The sequence below is a fragment of the Oxyura jamaicensis genome, chromosome 2 (assembly GCF_011077185.1).
Source record: "Oxyura jamaicensis isolate SHBP4307 breed ruddy duck chromosome 2, BPBGC_Ojam_1.0, whole genome shotgun sequence".
NCBI classification, from domain to species: Eukaryota; Metazoa; Chordata; class Aves; order Anseriformes; family Anatidae; genus Oxyura; species Oxyura jamaicensis.
The window spans coordinates 79,886,701-79,904,680 of NC_048894.1; the positions used below are offsets into that span (position 1 = coordinate 79,886,701).

At 42.3% G+C, this 17,980-nt stretch overlaps 1 protein-coding gene and 1 long non-coding RNA gene across 2 annotated transcripts; one reads left to right on the top strand and one right to left on the bottom strand.

Annotated features, from left to right (window-relative positions):
* Window positions 1–8,999: 8,999 nt before the first annotated feature.
* LOC118161220 lies at window positions 9,000–14,725 on the bottom strand. The gene is made up of 4 exons (XR_004747904.1): window positions 14,638–14,725; window positions 13,466–13,601; window positions 9,717–9,828; window positions 9,000–9,130 (listed from the first exon to the last, which is right to left on the bottom strand). It is a non-coding gene; the product is annotated as an uncharacterized LOC118161220 (long non-coding RNA).
* On the top strand, window positions 9,024–16,150 carry LOC118161215 (serpin B10-like). The gene is made up of 8 exons (XM_035316330.1): window positions 9,024–9,144; window positions 10,202–10,379; window positions 11,234–11,347; window positions 12,923–13,057; window positions 13,456–13,573; window positions 13,947–14,089; window positions 14,581–14,736; window positions 15,589–16,150. The coding sequence occupies exons 2-8, from the start codon at window positions 10,212–10,214 to the stop codon at window positions 15,991–15,993; spliced, it is 1,239 nt and encodes a 412-aa protein (XP_035172221.1). The 5' UTR covers window positions 9,024–9,144; window positions 10,202–10,211; the 3' UTR covers window positions 15,994–16,150.
* Window positions 16,151–17,980: the final 1,830 nt, after the last annotated feature.

Genomic DNA, 17,980 nt, shown 5'->3' on the forward strand with positions numbered 1-17,980 from the left:
TAATAAAAACATGTTTAAGCAAACACATCTCATTTGTAGTATTTCAAATGCAGCAAGGGCTTTTACCAGGGAAGGAAGGACCTATGCAGAGGAATAAGCATGGACACACAGGCTGGAAGCAACTCTGTGGAAGTCCTGATAGGTGGTGAGAGGTTGAACATGAGTCTGTGGGGTGCCCCTATAGCTATTAAAGCTAACCACGTATGGGGATGCATCAGCTAAAAACACACAGGGAGGGAAGGAAGCACTGCTTCACCTTTCTAAGCATGACTTGTAAGACCTTATCTGGAGCACTGTGTCCAGTTTGCTGATGCCCTGCTCTTGGCTGGGGTGGTGGGACAGGCCTGGGCTTCCAGGCCCTACCCTGAGCTACCTGAGGAGCTGCCTCAGCTCAGATTTGCTCAACAGCTGAGCAAATTCTGTTCACACTGACCAGAACAAATTCGGAAATTTGTGGCTGATGGTAGCAGCCATTGGTTGTCCCCTCTGTCACCCAAGAGGGCTAGTGTACAGGAATGAATAGGCTTTGGTGGCATGTGGCCACTGGGCAGCACCAGAGACACTCAGGCTGGGGAAGAACAGGGCGGGGAGTAAATCACTGCCTCAAAGCCACTTCTCCTCCCCTGTGCCTGTACCCTGCCTGGAGGCTCTTCTAGAAGAGCTGGGTTTCGTCCAAGAAAGCCTCTGCCAACCTCACCCGCTGATGGTACTCCACAGGACCAGGGTGGGAAGGGACCAGTCACAGCTGGAAGGGTCTGGCTTTCAAAGCAGGACCCCATTCTCCTTTCATGGCTGCTGCAGCAGAAGAAAGGGGTGCAAAGACCAAGGGCTTTGAGAGGAGGTTGCTTAACTTGTGCTGGAGACACTTGCACTGACACCTCAGGCCATGGGGTAGGACACAGCAGGATTGTGGCACACACGGTGGCTGTAGAGCCTGATGCTTGTATCAGCAGGTTAAGAACAGCAAAAGAACATGTTTGTAATATGTAGCTTGCTGTGATTGCCTACTAAAATGTTTGAACATTTCCACAGGAAATTCCCTGATTCACTTCTCATTGTTTTTGAGAGACATTTACTAGCTAGAAAATAAGTTTATGCCGAGCATTACTTGTGAAAGCACGTAATTGTATAGATGAAAAGGCTAAAAAACACTGATCAGCAGCTGGGAGAGAGGTAATGAAATGAGAGGACCAGCCCTGCAGACCCCAAGGTGAGTGCAGCAGGAGGGCAGGAGGTGCTCCAGGCACGCAGCAGCAGTTCCCCAGCAGCCTGTGGAGAGGCCCCTGGTGGAGCAGGCTGTCCCCCTGCAGCCCATGGGTCCCACACGGAGCAGATCTCCACGCTGCAGCCTGTGGAGGAGCCCCCAGTGGAGCAGGTGGATGTGGCCTGGAGGAGGCTGCGGCCCACGGAGAGCCCCCGTAGGAGCAGGCCCTGGGCCAGAGCTGCAGCCCGTGGAGAGGAGCCCACGCAGGAGCAGGGGGTCTGGGGGCAGTGACAAGGAAGGAGCAGCAGAGACACAAGTGATGTAGACTGATCTGCAAGCAACTGTTACAGAAGTGCAGGAAGAGTGACAGAGGAGGGTTTTGAGGCATGAAGTTACTGCAAGGATGCTATGCTTTTTCCTCACTCCAGTATGAAAAGCATTGCACCATTGCACCCGTGCTGGGTGGTCTGGGGGGATAGTTTTTTTTTTTTTTTTTTTTTTCCTCCCCCCTGCTCCTCCCACCCCACAGTATTTTGCTTGTTCTACTTGGCTTGGTTCCCCCCCCGCCCCCTTCCCTCCCTCAAGATAACATATACTTTGGCAGCACCTAGGGACCATAACTTGCTGTCAGTAAACAGGATCTTGCAAAAGAAAGAAGGTAGCATGGCATCACCTTCACGGGTGTATGAATAGTTCAAATATTTTCCCTCACTTTCCTGTAACTTAGTCAATTGCTGGTCAGGAGATAACAAATGGAGAAATTTATTATAAGAGAGATAACATTGTGTTTACTATTGTCCTGGAGTTGCTGTTGGTCTGGCCATGGAAATGGAGTACTCAAAATCCTCAGGACACTCAGTATATACCTGATTTATTCTAGAACTGCATTATTTCTAGGCCATTGGAATTCTTATCAATTAAAACATACTTTTTCACACACAGAAGTTACAAAAAGTGTACATCTACTGCAGTATGCAGACAGAACCAGTCCTGTCTCTTGAATCCTGCTGCCTTCTGCGGGCAGAGCAACAGGCAATCACATTCTTGTCTTCGGTAGCTGTGACCTTAACCATCTGTGCAGTCTGTCCATCTCATATACAGATGAAGAAAAATAGCAGGGAACAAGTCCTGTCCTTTGTGCTAACAGAGGAGGGTACAGCTTTTTCACTCCAACTCCACAGAGGCAAACCAGACAGCACTGCATGCCACAGCCTTTGTCTCTCCCCTGTCTCATGATGTGCAGCTGGATCACTCTCCCTTTTATCCCCAGTATCGCTTTCAGCACATCCACAGAAGGGTCAGACTCACAGCTTTAGGACCCATCGTAAGAGGCTTTCACTGTTGTGCCACCACACCCCATATACACATGTAATTTCACACATGCAAAGAGACAAAATGGATTAGTGAGTTGCACAGAGACAGGACCACACCTGTTTGCCTGCCTGCAGTCTGACACCAGTAGGGAGGTAATTCACGTAACGAGGTAATTCACGTAACGAGTTTCCATAGAGATGACAGAATATGGCCCTAGGGTCCTACTGCTTGTTTCAGTCCTAATTCTTCAAATATATAGGGATGTAAGAAAGATTGCTCACTTTAACAAAGTCAGTTATTTGCAAGAATTGATAGCTCAAAGTTCATACCAGAGAGTAACTTTGGATGGAAAAGGCAGCAGACGGTCATTTGGTCCAGCACCCCACCTAATGCAGGACTAACTTTAAAGCTGTGCCAGGTTGCTCAGGACCTTTCCCAGTCAAGTGCTGCATATCTTTAAGGCTGGAGAACCCACAGCCTTCTGTTTCATTTCATTTTAAAGATAAATCCCAGCATCACTCACACAGAAGTAGTGGAAGCCATCTGGATGGTTTGGCTTTCTCTCACCAAATGAGAACTGGTCACAGGTGAGAATGAGCCCTGCCAGTTCCTGCATTTTGGTTCTCCTGCAGCCCACAAAGCTTTCACTGTCTTGCCTCACTTTTAACCCTTTTTGAACTGAAGTCTACAGATTATCTCTGTAAATCCTAAACAGTACTTACTCACCATGTAAACAACAAATTCCTAGGATGGTTAACAGCACTTAGGAGCAAAGGTCAGCTGTATGTAGCTGCATGCTACATATTTTTGGCCTTAATAGCATAATTTATACTTTGACTCCATTTTGCTGTCGTGGATATCAATGCACAATCATTTTGTCTGTCCTCCCTTTCCTCCCTATAATAATCTTAAATATCACAAGATAAAGACTTTAATTCTACACAGTCTAACTGTCCTGTGAAATGAGCAAACAATTGCATGGTACCCCTGGGGGGGGGGGGGGGGGGGCCAGCATCCCAAACTGATTTTGAGCTTTTATTTTTTCAACTCACACACTTTGCTTCTTTTGCTAAATGTTAGCAATAGCAACACAGAGACTGAAATCAATGCAATGAACTTCTAGCAGTGGCACCTTACATATAACAGGAATCTTACCCTGGAAGGGAGGAAGTCCTTACACTGGAAGGCCAACTTAGGTAAAATTCAGAATTTATAGCTCTGATAAAAGGTCGGTAGGGAGAGGGAGAATAATGAGATGTCAGATTAATACATCTTCCTGTAAGGAAGGCAGAGATATGGAAATTAAAGGTGGCCAAGGAAGACTGGAGAGGGACCATTAAGCCTCACACGAATGGATGTAAGAGCAGTTCCTCTCTCTTTCTGTCTCATTTCCCACGGGCACAGTTCATTGCTATCCAGTAACTCCCCTTCCCCAAGCTGTTACCGATCCCCATCCTGACCACATCTTCCTTCATCCTCCTTCAGCAACCTCTATCTGCTTCTTGGGGCAGTGAAGGAAGCAGGCAGGGCTGAGGCCAAGCCCTGTTTCCAAGACAAAAAAGGCCACTGAGAGAAAGGTTTGGGACTAACGAATGGAGTGGGAGGAGAGCCCATCTCCTCCTCCTACTGCCTGGAGGGACCATCTGTCATGCAATAAAGGCCTATATTGCTCAACTACCGAGGCCAAGCTGCATTTCATCTGCATCTATTGAAGACGGGGTGGGGGCTGATGAATGCCATTCCTGCAGCTACGGGGAGCAACTACTTTGCCTCTCCTTTAATGCACTCTGCTAATTTTTCTTAGCCAGATGTTACCTCTGTAATGCAGAATCCAAGTAAAACAGGCTTTGCCTATGTTCCCAGATAAGGAATTAGCAACCTTGAAAGGAAGGGATATTAAGAAAGCATTTGAAAATAAAGTCATAGTTCTAGTAAGTGAAGCTAAATCAAGAAGAAAAAAGAGTCTAGAGCAGTTCAAGGGGACAATGCCACTAGTTTTAAACCACACATCAGGTGTTATGCTTTTGGCTTTGAAAGACATAAAAGACTCAAAATATAGCAGTCCAAAAGATAATGTAGTCACAGAAGTCTGCATGTAGCTGAATTCCAACTGGAAAGAGCAGCTGCAAAGAGCTCAGAAATGCTGTGGTAAAGAAGAGTATGTGATCATCAGAACATTTCGAAAGAAAGTCCTCAGTGCAATGCCCTGGAAGTTCTTACTTTTGCAGGACAATAGACCAAGAGATGCATCTCTCACAAAGGTCTGAGGAGCAAAATCAGAACTTTGCATCTCATTTTGTCTGAAAGCAGAAAGGAATATGAGATCATCTTGTCTTACTTGGCGTGTATCACATCATTAATTTCTACTCGGTCACTAGTATGCAGAGCTTGCTAACTTGAATCATGTAAAAGCACATCAGGTCTCAAGGGACTGAGCTACTTTGTGCAACAGGGAGAGAATGCCAGAGATGGAAAGGGGGATGGATCTTGCAATGACAAAGGCACTGGTAAGAGCTGTTCAAATGATGCTAACAAATTACAATCCAGCTTCCCAATGTGCCCATCTTTCTGAGGGGGAAATTCTATTCCCTGACCTATTCTGGGGGTTACTGTGTTCCAGGACAAAGGCTTGCTGCCTTCATATATGCATTTAATCAAGTATTTCACATCAGTCCCAATAGTAGCCTAAAATGTGAAAATACGAAGCAGGTGTCAAGCAGATCAGTGAACTGCAAAGATTGCCAGCACATTTCCACAAGTGAGTATCTGGGAAGTTTTCCTCCTGAAAACTGACTGCCACCAGGCAAGAGCATTTGCAATCAAGTTGAATCAAGAAATATCAATTGTTTAAATGGATTTCTTGAAGAAGAACCCTTTCTCTATATCCTGCTCTTGCACATCAGTGCAAGACTCCTGTTCAGGATGAACTCTTGTCTTTTGAAGATGCATTGACTTGGTATTTGTATTCTTCATCCCACAACACGGTGCACCTTGCACTATAGCACTGCATCCTGGGAAACTCCCAGCAACACTGAGGAGGAACTGGCTTTCTGATTCAGCAGTTGTGCAGCTGACATACAGATACACCCTTTGAGAAATTTCTTCAGAAAAATGACAAGTTTCAGCTAAAGTGCATACAATCCATATGTACGTCATTACTCACAATGCAGTATCATGCATCACGATTGAGAAATTCAGTCTGCTCCTCATATTTTTGATGTTAACTGCTACTGGGTTACATTAAAAATGCTCACCATCTGAATCATTCAAAGGAATACTGCACCATTGTAGATGTGGAAACAGCGTATTTGTTCATGACCTGATAAACTTATCTCTTTTCAGATATAGAGACCAGTCCTTCCTCAGTAGGGTTGCGCTAGTTAACCGAACTGAATTTCTCAGGAAAAAACACTGCCTTTATTTATAGCAGTGTCTAAGCCAAAGCACACAGAAGTAATAGAGCACTATGATGAATTGTGCCAGTGCTTAGTTCATGTGCCAAATCTCACCACACCTTTGCTTTCTGCAGGTGTGGAGCAAATTGCCTCAGTAATACCTATACAGGAACATTGCCACACCTCTAGCAACTCATAAGGTCTAAATACTGTTAGAATATGTCAGCAAAGATTGCATGGCAAGGGGAAGCTTGAAAACTTACCTGTAGTATGTAGAAAACAGATAGCTATCTACTCTATTTTAAAATAAAGACACGTGTTCCCAACCAAAGCTTTATAGGGAAAACAGATCCTCTTACAAACTTAAACTATAAGGATGATACGAATTTATCCCACATAAAAATCTTCTAGAATATAAACCAAAATCTGTGACAACCATTCTAGGTGAAACATAGAGGTATTGTTATATTTCAGTTGACAGGGTTAGGAAAAGCTCGTGCTGCACCCTCAATGACATTATGACAGAGGGGCCTCCTTAGCAGAGGGGAGTCTAAGCACCCTGTCATCCAGCACCCTTGCCATCTCCTCGTTGTCTGCGCCCCTGTCCTCATTACAGTTTTGGTCCCTGTCAATAAGAGGGCTGTTATGAAAATAAATGCTAAACTTTTAATTTTGAATCACACACAAATTAAAGAAATGTTACATCAGACCTCCAACAGGATTCCAATATTCTCAGATTTCAGAACTCTTCTTTTCCCTGTGCCTCTCACATCCTGAAATCCTTAGAAAGGTTTGGGGACATTTAAAATGCTTTCATCTTTAAAACCTACTGGCCTGCTCTGGGCGAGCCAGAAAATGTGGGTAGACTGCTCTGCTGGCTGAACCTGAAATTATTCCCCCCCAAGTAAATAAACAGTGCTTTTGCTGGTAAAAAAAATATTAGATGCCAGAGAAACTGAATAGCTTTCCTTCCAACATCTATTTTTCTTTTGAAATATAGAACACCTGTGGTCTGAACTAAATCAGATTTTTAAGAACTATGAAGAGCCGGTAGCTAAAACAACCTACTGATTAACATGAAAACCAGTCATGGCAAGTTGTATCCTAAAATTCCATGAAAACAGAAGCTACCAAATCTTTCTCTCAGGACCCTCAAAAGCCTTTAGAGCAGTTTATAAATGTTCTATATAGACAGTAAGAATTTCACTTACTCCTGAGCCCAGGTGCCAACGAACAGAAGAGCACTGTGTAACAAGTCACATTGACTTGTGCTAAGTTACGCTGAAACTGGAGGAAAACAAAATGCTTTTATGCAGCTGAGAACTGGCCAGGGCGCTGGTGTCTTGCCCAAGTGGAAACATGAATGACCACAGTGAATGAGCCTACTGGTTTACTTCCCACAGGAAGGATACTACCAGCACAAATATAAAACTTTGAGTGTGCCGGTGTGTTGACTTAATATAGAGTGGGAGAACTGCCGCTACTGAGTCAGCCGCGGCACCACCCATTGAGACACGTGCCCTCTGGTGTCTCTCATTCAGTCCAGTCCAGCATTTTTGCACATACGGAACACCTCAGCCGCCTCCTGTAACACAGCGAGCAGTGTTACAAGTTAAATTCATCCCTGCTTTAAAACCAGAAAATCCTAGTAATTGCTCCAAGGGATGAAGTTGATCCAGTGTATCTATCATTTGTTCAACAACATGGCTAAATTTGCAAGGATGACTCAAATAATTTAGGCTTTGGAAATCACTTAAAGCCAATATAAACAAATTACAACTTTCCCAGGCGCAATGGAAGCGATTAATTCTGCAGTGAACACCTTTCCTGTTCTCTGGAAAACTTAACAGATGCATCTAATTATAACCCACACTGAAACATGCTGTTTTTTATGTAGCTACAATTTCAAAACAGCCAAGGGGCAGGAAAACACCATCCTAATAAAAAGTTACGCAGTTGCTCACGAGTAGGAAAACAACTTTAGCAAAGCTTTCAGTTCCCAAGGTATATTGATGTAGAAGGTTAACCACTGGCAAGGTGCCCTTTGCAGCAGCAACGTCTTATGCCCTACAACTAATTTTGCAAGAGCTCCCACATCTCGTTCCTCAGCACAGGAGACTGTGCCAGCTACCTTCCTGTGTTAAATTTATGTTGATGGACAGTAGGGCAGAATAAAGGTCTATGAAGGCAGTTTACGCTAAGGGGATAGACCTTGGGACTGAATCTTACTCAGTGTTGAGGAGGAAGCCCTGGAAATACAATCAGCTCCAGTCTTTGTATTCGAGGTGATAGTATCAACAGAACAGGGAGATAGAGAATAAAATAAAGGGCAAAGGTAGGATTACACAGAATTTTTCAGTCAGAGGTGAGAGTGGCGATGGACAGGACAACAAAGATAGGGACAACATGACTGTGAGGAGAATCAGGGAAGGAGATGTTTTAGTAGCCAAGGTGAGAAGAAAAAAGAGTATCTGACAGAATATAATTTTTCTGGAACAGAAACTAAGGAATACATCTCTGAGGTGCTATATAGGTCAAACAGCAGCTTTCAGATTAGAGCAGGGAAACTGAGACAGGAGAAAAGAGAAGTCTTATCTAAGACCCACATCATGTTCTGACATTGCCAGTGATAAGAAAAGCAATGGTCTGGTACTTGTTTCTCAACCTTCACTGTCTCACAGTGAAAACATTTCCCTGGTTGTACAGTTTTATAATTCTCCAAGGTTAACAAAATTCATTTTGCTAAAATAAAAACCCACCAGAAGTGACAAATACTTTATCAGTAGGAAACGGACAATAGAAAAACCTCACAAATATGAAGTCACTGTCTGTTCCTCAGAAATTTTTTTCTACTAGAAGAATCATAAAAGTAGATCAGCTACTGATTATTTTTCTTATCATCCAAATTGCAAAAGAAATGTTTCAAGTAGTGATGGTTCAAGTTGCTACTAGCCTGTTGCCACAAAAATGTTTATAGAAGTATTTCTGCAGTCAGTTTTGTAAGGTCTTTCTGTGGTATCATTCTCACCATCACTTCACATCCTACTCTGAGATGATTCAGTTCTTCCATAGGGATGTGGCCTTGAGGGCAAAATAAATTGCATACTTATGAGTCATAAGAACCTTTGCAGAACTGGCAAGACAGAGTATAAATTCAGCCTACCCTTCGTGTGAACTGCAGAAACCTTAGAGACACCCAGAGCAGCAGTCTTCCTCCCTGCACAAAACAAGGTAACTGACATTATTTCTAGAGATTATTTATTTCATATGCTCTTCGATGATGATAATTTGTTGGGAAATGCATAGAGAAAGGGCAACACGGATCTGAATGGGAAATGATAAATGCTTAGGAAAGTATTTTACTAAGATGGCACAGCTATGGTCAAGGAGGGGCAAGTCTTAGAAATATACAGGAAGAGCAATTTATTCTATATAATTCTGTAATTTCTAGAGTTTACTGGCTAGCATGTATGTTGTAGCAAGGTGAGAAATACTGTGCTTGCATAAATTGGCTAACCTGTACCTGTGCTCTTCAGTTCTCACGTACATGAGGACAGCTCCTGGTTTGCAAACTTCTGAGATCAAGAACAATTTTTTCTATGGCCATCCTATACCAACCACAATAGTTCCTAGTCCATGCCTGGGTCTCTCTCTGACCGCAACACAGACAGTAAATAGCAGCACATGGTCTACTGATTAAGGAAACGTCATGCTGAAGATTGGGAAGTTAGGATCTGGACTAGCACCTTAAAACAGAGTTTCAGGAAATTATTGAAAGTCAAAAGGGAATTTAGGTTTCTTACCATGCAGAAGTTGGGGTGGTGCAACACTGTAACCATCCTGATTCAATGAGTTTTCATTTGTTCCTCCTGATTGTCTTTTGAGTGGATATTTGTCTTTCCAAGTGGACTTCTGCTTAATGAAGGAGCGTTCATACACTATGAATAACAAAGTTGGCAGAAATGAGAAATGTAGCAGTACTGACAGGCCAGCGTGCTATCACTCAATTCCCTGAGGTCATAGGAGAGCTGAAGAAAATACTTGGCACAGTCCAGATTTTGCCTTTGGTGTAATTTGCATACACAACCAGTGAGTCTCAGTCATGCAGAGGATCACTGTGCTGCACTAGCAATCTTATAAAGGACACATTTTGAAAATACTTTTAGAAAGCCTTCAAATCACCAAAAAAACAAAAAAATAAAAAAAAAAAAGTGAAGAGAGACCTGTAGGTACATAGCAGTCACAACTAATGCTTACCTAATAGCATCTTTTCTCCCTTTCTGTGCAGGTTCAGAATAATGGAAGCTTTAAATAAAGCAAACACAAACTTTGCTCTTGACTTTTTCAAACATCAGTGTCAAGAAGATGGCAACAAGAATATTTTGTTTGCCCCTTTGAGCATTTCATCTGTCCTGGCTACCGTGTATTTGGGGGCGAAAGGTAACACTGCAGATCAGATGGCAAAGGTGAGTTTGGGTCCCAAAAGGTCTGAGAGGGTTGATCTCTAGGAATAGTATCCTCTATACCAGAAATTTACTATGATGGATCAAAGGAAAATGATAAGCAGAAAACAAACAAAACTCTCCATGTATGCCAGTACCTGTCTTGCCCCTGTTGTCCACTGCAGAGAATAGATCATTTCTCCACTTATGCAGGTCAAGAGAGAGAGTCTACTGTAGCTTCTGCTAGAGGCCCCCAACAAATGGGAGCTGGTGAGTTTGCAACTGCTAAGGCAAAAGAAGTTGTCCCACCTGCTAAGGCAGTGGTTAACTACTGAGCTACAGGACAAAAGAGGGGCAGTGTGGTCTCAAAGAAAGGAGAGATCTCCTGTTAGGAAGAAGGGGAAACAAAACAAAACAAAAAGGCACGTGTCTTCTGAGAAACGCTCCATGAGCCCGAGTAAGGTGCACATTCCCAGAACAAGGTACTCAGGGCATGAATCTGCCCCCAGCGTTTTCCTGGTTTCTGACATGTAGCAGCTCTCCATTTACACTTCTGCTTTGGTAGTCCCCATCTGGAGATAACTGTCTCTTCCCAGTCATTGTCTTGTCAGCCCAGGGGATAACTCAAAGCAGGCAAATTCCTCTAGAAATGCCAGGCACGTGAGAGTTGCCCTGCAACCCTCATCTTAGTGTGCTCAAGCCATTTTGAAAGCATGGTCCTCAAAGCCTAACCAGATTCCATATTCAGTCAGGACTGGGTGCAAGAGTAAAACCTGAATTTGGCTCCTTTCATCACCAGTCCTATGACATCACTGAAAGATTTTACTGAAACAGCAAATTTTCCATTGTTGCATTTATTACTGTGATTTTCACTATAGGTACTTCACTTTAATGAAGTTGAAGGAGCCAGAAATGTCACCACAACCATAAGAATGCAAGTCTTTTCCAGAACAGAAGAGCATCTGTCAAATCGACGTGCCTGTTTCCAGAAGGTATCTCACCAAATCTAGCTATCATGCTGTGGACATTGTAACATTTTCTCTTGCTTTTGTTTTTCCTCCATGTTTGTTTTGCATGTGTTTGCCTTCCTCAGATGCAGAGTACACAATTTATTGGTACAGCATCCTATGGTACCTTCACCTAATGCAATACTTACGACATACTTCCCATTTTTAGGTAGAATTGCAAAATCTAACCTCAAATTTGCAAAATTTAAAATCTAATGTGACTGTTCCCTGTCAATGGATCTCTCGATCTTTTTGAAAAGGCACAGTCCCTGTCTGACAGAACAAATCAAAGTAACAAAGCAGCTACTCTCACACACATTTGATTGCAGAACCAACACACACACACAAACAAACAAAAAAAAAGAATTATTTTTTACAGGCTACCTATGCTTGATACATTTCAGAAATTAGTCTCCATTTCATTCAACATGCCAATTTATTTTGCTAATTTATTGGATTTTCCCAAGGTAGACCAACAGTTGCTTGCCATAAATCCTAGAGAAATGGAAATTGGCATATTCCTGCGACGTTTCTTTGACAGAATAGCAGGCATCTTTTATCAAATTAGCTATAATTTAAGAAAATGGAAAAATCTGGAAATCAAACATAATTTGTCTGAGTCAGTAAAAGCAGTTTTTCCTCACTGACAGTTCAGTCACGGTGGTCTAAAGTTCTCCCTGCTATTTCCCGTCATCCTTATTCTTCATAGAGTGAGCCATTTCCCTGAAGTCTGCCCACAAAACCCTAGCGGCAGTCAGTTTTGATGAATGGGAACTTGAATCTGCATCCCACATTCAAATCCCACAGTGGGAAGACTTATTCTGGGGCCTACGTCAACAACACATTTATTCTACATGCACAGGAGAGGGAGGGATTGTTCCTCACGATTAATGCTCATCTAAACGGTATCAATTAGGGAGCACTGGAGGCAGGGCAAAGGGACCATTTTAACAGCTAAGAAATATAAATGTCTGTTCATGCCTCTTACTCTGGTGTAATAAGATGGATACAGTACAGATCCAGAGGTTTAGTTTACTAATTCACAGCTCGATTTCCTTGAGGTGGTTTGAGAGTTTGGGTTCACATTCATTTAATCCTGTTACTTCAATATAAACAATTTACCACGATAGCTACAACATAAAGAACTTACAAAATATTAACATTCAGAGCAAGAAAAGTAGGGGCAAACTTTCCATGCAACTCAACTTTCATAAATCTTATCAGGAGTCACACAGCCAAATCTGCATGCATAGTTTAGCAGTTACATTCTGTCTCTCACTCTCTGGATATACTTAGTTTTGCAACCTCCATTTAGAAACCCTTAAATGTTTTACATAGTTCAGGCTCTTACCACTTGCATTCCAGGGCTCTTACAGAGCCTACAGCGTACCTGAAGCTTTTAGTAATTTCAAATGATTCTTTTGATAGCTGTCCAATTTACTTCACTTTTTGCATTGCAGTACAGGCAATACCTTACACCGAGCTGCACGAGGAGAGAAATTAGAAATCTGAACAGCTTTACAGAACAAATGAATAACATTTTTTTTCCTTCTCTCAAAGACAGAAATTGGCAAATCAGGCAATATCCACACTGGGTTTAAAGCACTCAACTTGGAAATCAACAAACCCACTAAAAATTACCTGCTTAGAAGTGTCAACCAGTTATATGGAGAAAAATCACTGCCTTTCAGTAAGGTATGTAGACCACTTATTCAGAATATAAAGCGCTAATCAACCTTTATGATCTATCTATGACAACAAACCATAAATGATATAATTTTAAATATTTTCATTACATTTGCAAATTGTGTTATCAATAACATGCGTACTTCCTGTGAGGCTCTTCCTGAAACTTCAGACACTATAATTTTACTTTTATGGGATATGTATCTAATTTCAATATGATTCACAGATGTGGTTAGGTGAAAACATTTAAATTGCATATTTCACTAAAAAGAATAATTCGTTCTTTTGACAAAACACTGTGCTTGTAGCCTGTGTCATTTTTATGGTGTTTTCACTTGGCTAGTTATTTATTGGCATTCGCATTGGCAGGCAACAAACATAAGACAGATGTCTCTCTTGCAATGCAGGGATACTTACAGTTAGCCAAGAAATACTACAATGCAGAGCCACAAGCAGTTGACTTTGTGGGAGCAGCAAACGAAATCAGAAGAGAGATCAACTCCAGGGTTGAAGAACAGACTGAAGGTAAGCTCCAGCCTCTCCTCTCCCAGTCCTAAAGGAGGCAATTTCACTATTCAACAATGTCTCTGAACCCAAGGGGCCCAAGGCAGGTAAACAATTCATCTCAGAAAGGTAAATCAGATCACTACTTTTCCTAAAGTAGTCATTTGCTGGCAAGCCCTTACTAAAATTCTTCCTCTGTCTGAAAGGGAGAGGAATGTGGCTCACTCTTGTTTGTAAATCAAGGTTGCCACGTATTTATGAATAAACTCAAGCTAAAAGCATGCCATATCAGCAATTATAATTTCCCTGGTTTACATCTGCAGAAGCTGTGCCAACATTTACTCTGAAACAGTAAAGCGGCACAAATGTGTAAACGTCCTTTGGTTTTCCCTAGGTAAAATCCAAGACCTGTTGCCTCCTGGATCCATAGATTCACTCACCAGGCTAGTCCTGGTAAATGCACTCTACTTCAAAGGAACTTGGGCAACAAAGTTTGAAGCTGAAGCTACCAGGCAAAGGCCTTTCAGAATAAACACGGTATGGAAATATAATGCCTTATACACTAGACTGTATTTGGAAAAAACAGTGAAAAGGATTGAGGAAAGTATTTCCTGTCATTCTTTAAATTCACAGAGCATTAAAATTAATTCATTTAAATCATATGGTATATTTTCCTTACTACATCTTCAGTACAATTACTGCACACACATACTGGCACCAGAAGCACAAGCATAATTGTCAGAAGCTGACTTGGAACAAGCTTCCATTCTCCTCTTAAGGCAGGAAAAACAAGGTGAAAAAAACTGTACAAACTAGTTCTATACATCTTCATTTTTAATTATACAGTAAATGAGAGTGGAACACAGATTCCTATAAATGTGTGTCATCCTAGACAGCTCAGGTAGCCTGCTTAGCCTCCAAGCACCTCCCCAGAAGAGCCACAGGGATGTACCTCCACCGTGCTACTTCAGCTTAGTGCTTTACTGTTCAGAGTACACATTTCAAGCATTTCATTTGATTTGTTGCAGCATACAACTAAACCAGTGCCAATGATGTTCCTGAGTGATAAATTTAATTGGACCTACATAGAATCAGTCCAGACTGATGTTGTTGAGCTTCCATATGTCAATAACGACCTCAGCATGTTTATCCTCCTACCACGTGACATCACCGGCCTACAAAAGGTAAGTGGCAACTGAGAACTCAAATCATGTAAGAAATAAGAAAGACATTTTTTACTTATTTTATGCACGTCCAAGGTAAAAGACCGGGCTGCAATCTTATTTCTAGGAAGGAGGGTACTGATCAGACTCAAGGAAAAGCAAACCCCAAACTGAACCTCTTGGAGATCTTTTTAGCTCCTGGCAGGTGGCATTTCTGTGATTCCTAATGTTGCTCATTGCCCCTGTAAAGAGGGAGCCCAAACCCAACAGGACTGGCTCTAATTACAGCTGAAGAACAATAAGGACAGAAAGCCAGTCCTGCTGAGATTCAACGTCTGTACCAATTCAGACAGATGTGATTTCACTCAAAAAGAAAAGCACAAACTTAACAGCCTCCATTACTTTTCAGGATGTCCAGAGCTAATATATATATACACTGCCACCTTCTGTAAAGACACTGATCCTGCCTCCAGATAGTAAACTCCAATTAAATTCTCGTTTATGTTAGTGATTGTTCATAGAGGGAAAAAATAAAGTTTTCAGTAAATTCTAAGTAAATTCTCGTACAAAAGACAGAAATTTGAGCTGTAAATCAACCAGAATATTGTTAACGCTGTTGTTGTTTTACAAATACTTACCCCTGCTATATCCCCTGACAATTACTGAGAACTGTTCAAATATTGTATTGACCTACTATAAAGCAATATACTCCCTCCTAGTAGGAAAGATCTCACAGTTGGTATTTCACTGCTGTTTTCTGTATTCTTGTAACAGCTTGAAAAGCTCTCAATTTAAGAAAAAAAAAAATAATCTGTAGGGCCCAGGTTTTTGAACACTGTCTAATTTTCTGATTCTCTTCTTAACTAATTGCAGCTAATAAAAGAATTGACTTTTGAAAATTTGTCTGCATGGACCAGCCCAGAATTAATGGAGAAAATTAAAGTGGAGCTGTATCTGCCCAGGTTCACGGTAGAAGAAAAATATAACCTCAGATCTGCTTTGAGCAAGATGGGGATACAAGATGCCTTCACTGAAGGTCAAGCTGATTTCACAGGAATGTCAGAGAATGACAATCTGGTTTTGTCACAAGTTTTTCACAAGTGTTATGTGGAAGTCAATGAAGAAGGTACAGAGGCAGCAGCTGCCAGTTCAGCAGCTCTGACATCACGAAGCCTTGGTGCTGCTGTTATTTTTGTAGCAGATCACCCTTTCCTTTTCTTTATCAGACACAACAGCACCAAGTGCATCCTCTTCTTGGGAAGGTTCTGCTCCCCATAAAAAACTGACTGTTACTAAACACAGCCTTGCAACAACAGTAACGAACACAATACACACCATGAAGAACTTCTTAATAGTCTGCACACTTTACCATTTTCCTGTACTGTTGACAATCTCTGTTAGAAGAGAGCACATATTAAAAATAACTTGAATTCAAGCCTCTGGCTCACTTTCCTGGACAAAGAATCATAAAATTGTAGAAGGGCACTCTAAGCACCAAAATGTGGCAGAACAACATTGATGTGTCTTTCCAGTGCTTTCCAAACCAGAACTGTCACTATGCACAACAGACTAGGTTGATCTAAAAGAGTACTTCCCAACACACTTGCTTTGGCACATAAGAAGGAAAGAAACAGGAAAAACTCCTTCCTGAAGAAAGCTGCTACATCTCTGCTAAGATGGTTGTCCCAGGAGGGCCACCTCAACCACAGCCTTCTCAGTTTTGTAAGAACTTCACAGCCTGGCACTGCTGGTAATGAAATAAACCTGCAAATTCCTGTGTTCCTGATACTGGTGATTTGTTCTTGCATGCAAAGGGACTCATGGACTTTCTAATCTCTGCCCTACATCAATTGGCAAATACTGAAACAACAACACAGAACCGTAGGCAAAAAAAACACGTGCCTTTGTCATAACCTTTCCTTCATTCAGCGGTTGCCAGCCCAGCATTACACTGCTTTACTTTCCTTTCCCTTTGGCACTTATTTCGTTGTTTGCAGGCAAGATCAAACTGGAGAATCCAGTCTGTAATGCTAACTCTCCAAGCACCTTCTGGAAGATGACACACGAATTTCCCCTCTACATGTTCACTGCTGTCATAGCTCTTTCTCCTAAAAAGGAGAGCATCCTAATCAGTCTTGCACATTTGTAGAGGATGCTCCTAGCTCTCTGAATTTAGAACAGAGAGGAAAGGACTGGGTCTCTTTACAGCACATGCACATACCAACAGCATCTCACTAGAAACATTCCTTCCTGGGAAGGCAGGACCCCGTTTTCCTGGTAGAGAAGAGACTGCTGGCTGTCAGTGAGTCCTTTCTGTTTTCTTCCACAACCAGCTGCTGTCAGGCTTCCTTCTGGCTCTTCATGTTGTGCTTTGCCCAATGGAATGACTCTATGTCTCCATGGACAAGGGACTCAAGCACTTTCTGGTGTTCCTCAGGAACATATAAAAGTCATGTCTGGGAGACCATGGAGAAACAAAACATTGACAACATGCATCCAAAGTCAGGCACAGGCCTTTAAAGTCATTGGAAATATCAGTCACCTTTTCTATTTTAGGCATGGTTGCAAAGATGACAGAGGTAGTGTCCTCTTGGTGGTGCTGGATCCTTACCAAGGGCAAATGGCAACAAAACTTGGAGGGCATGTTGCATGAACAACATTTTCCCTTGGTGAGCAGCATAGCACTGGAGCAGGCTGCCCAGGAAAGCTGGGGAAACTCCACCCTTGGAAGGACTGTGGTTGACCTTATCTACTGATGGGTCTGCTCTAAGTGGGAGTTGGCTTGTGGAAATGCCGGTCTACCAACACGTGTGATTCTCTCTCTTGTTCCTCTGCTGTCAACACGCCTTCTCATCTCCATTTCTCATCCTCTCTGGCATTCTTGCATCTTGACTAGCAGAGGGAGCTAGCTTGCTTGCTGTCAGCATACTTCTTTGGAACCTGGAGTCTCTCCAGCGTGGCCTTTCCCACCACCTAACCATTCAGTGAGCCTTTATCTTATCCTGATTTCTTGATGGCTCTGCTCATCATACTAAAACCACCGCTTGTTTAATTTCTGGCATTTCTTCATTGCCTTGCATAACACTGATTTCTTCTACTTTTCAGAAGACTTGACCCATTCTGTTCCTGTAATCAGGCTTGCAGCAAAATGCTTATCACACAGTACAGTTTCCTTCCCTTCCTCCATTCTCCTTCCCCTGTCCCCCGGATTCTTACAGATGTTGCCACCACCTTCCTCTTCTCCCACTACCCAACAGCAGCTCTG

What these genes read in the sequence shown, in the direction of transcription:
- LOC118161215 (XM_035316330.1), top strand. Translation starts at nt 10,212, where the DNA reads ATGGAAGCTTTAAATAAAGCAAACACAAACTTTGCTCTTGACTTTTTC. An exon ending in CTGCAGATCAGATGGCAAAG is followed by an intron (nt 10,380 to 11,233) that starts GTGAGTTTGGGT and finishes TTTTCACTATAG; the next exon opens with GTACTTCACTTTAATGAAGT. An exon ending in ACATCACCGGCCTACAAAAG is followed by an intron (nt 14,737 to 15,588) that starts GTAAGTGGCAAC and finishes AACTAATTGCAG; the next exon opens with CTAATAAAAGAATTGACTTT.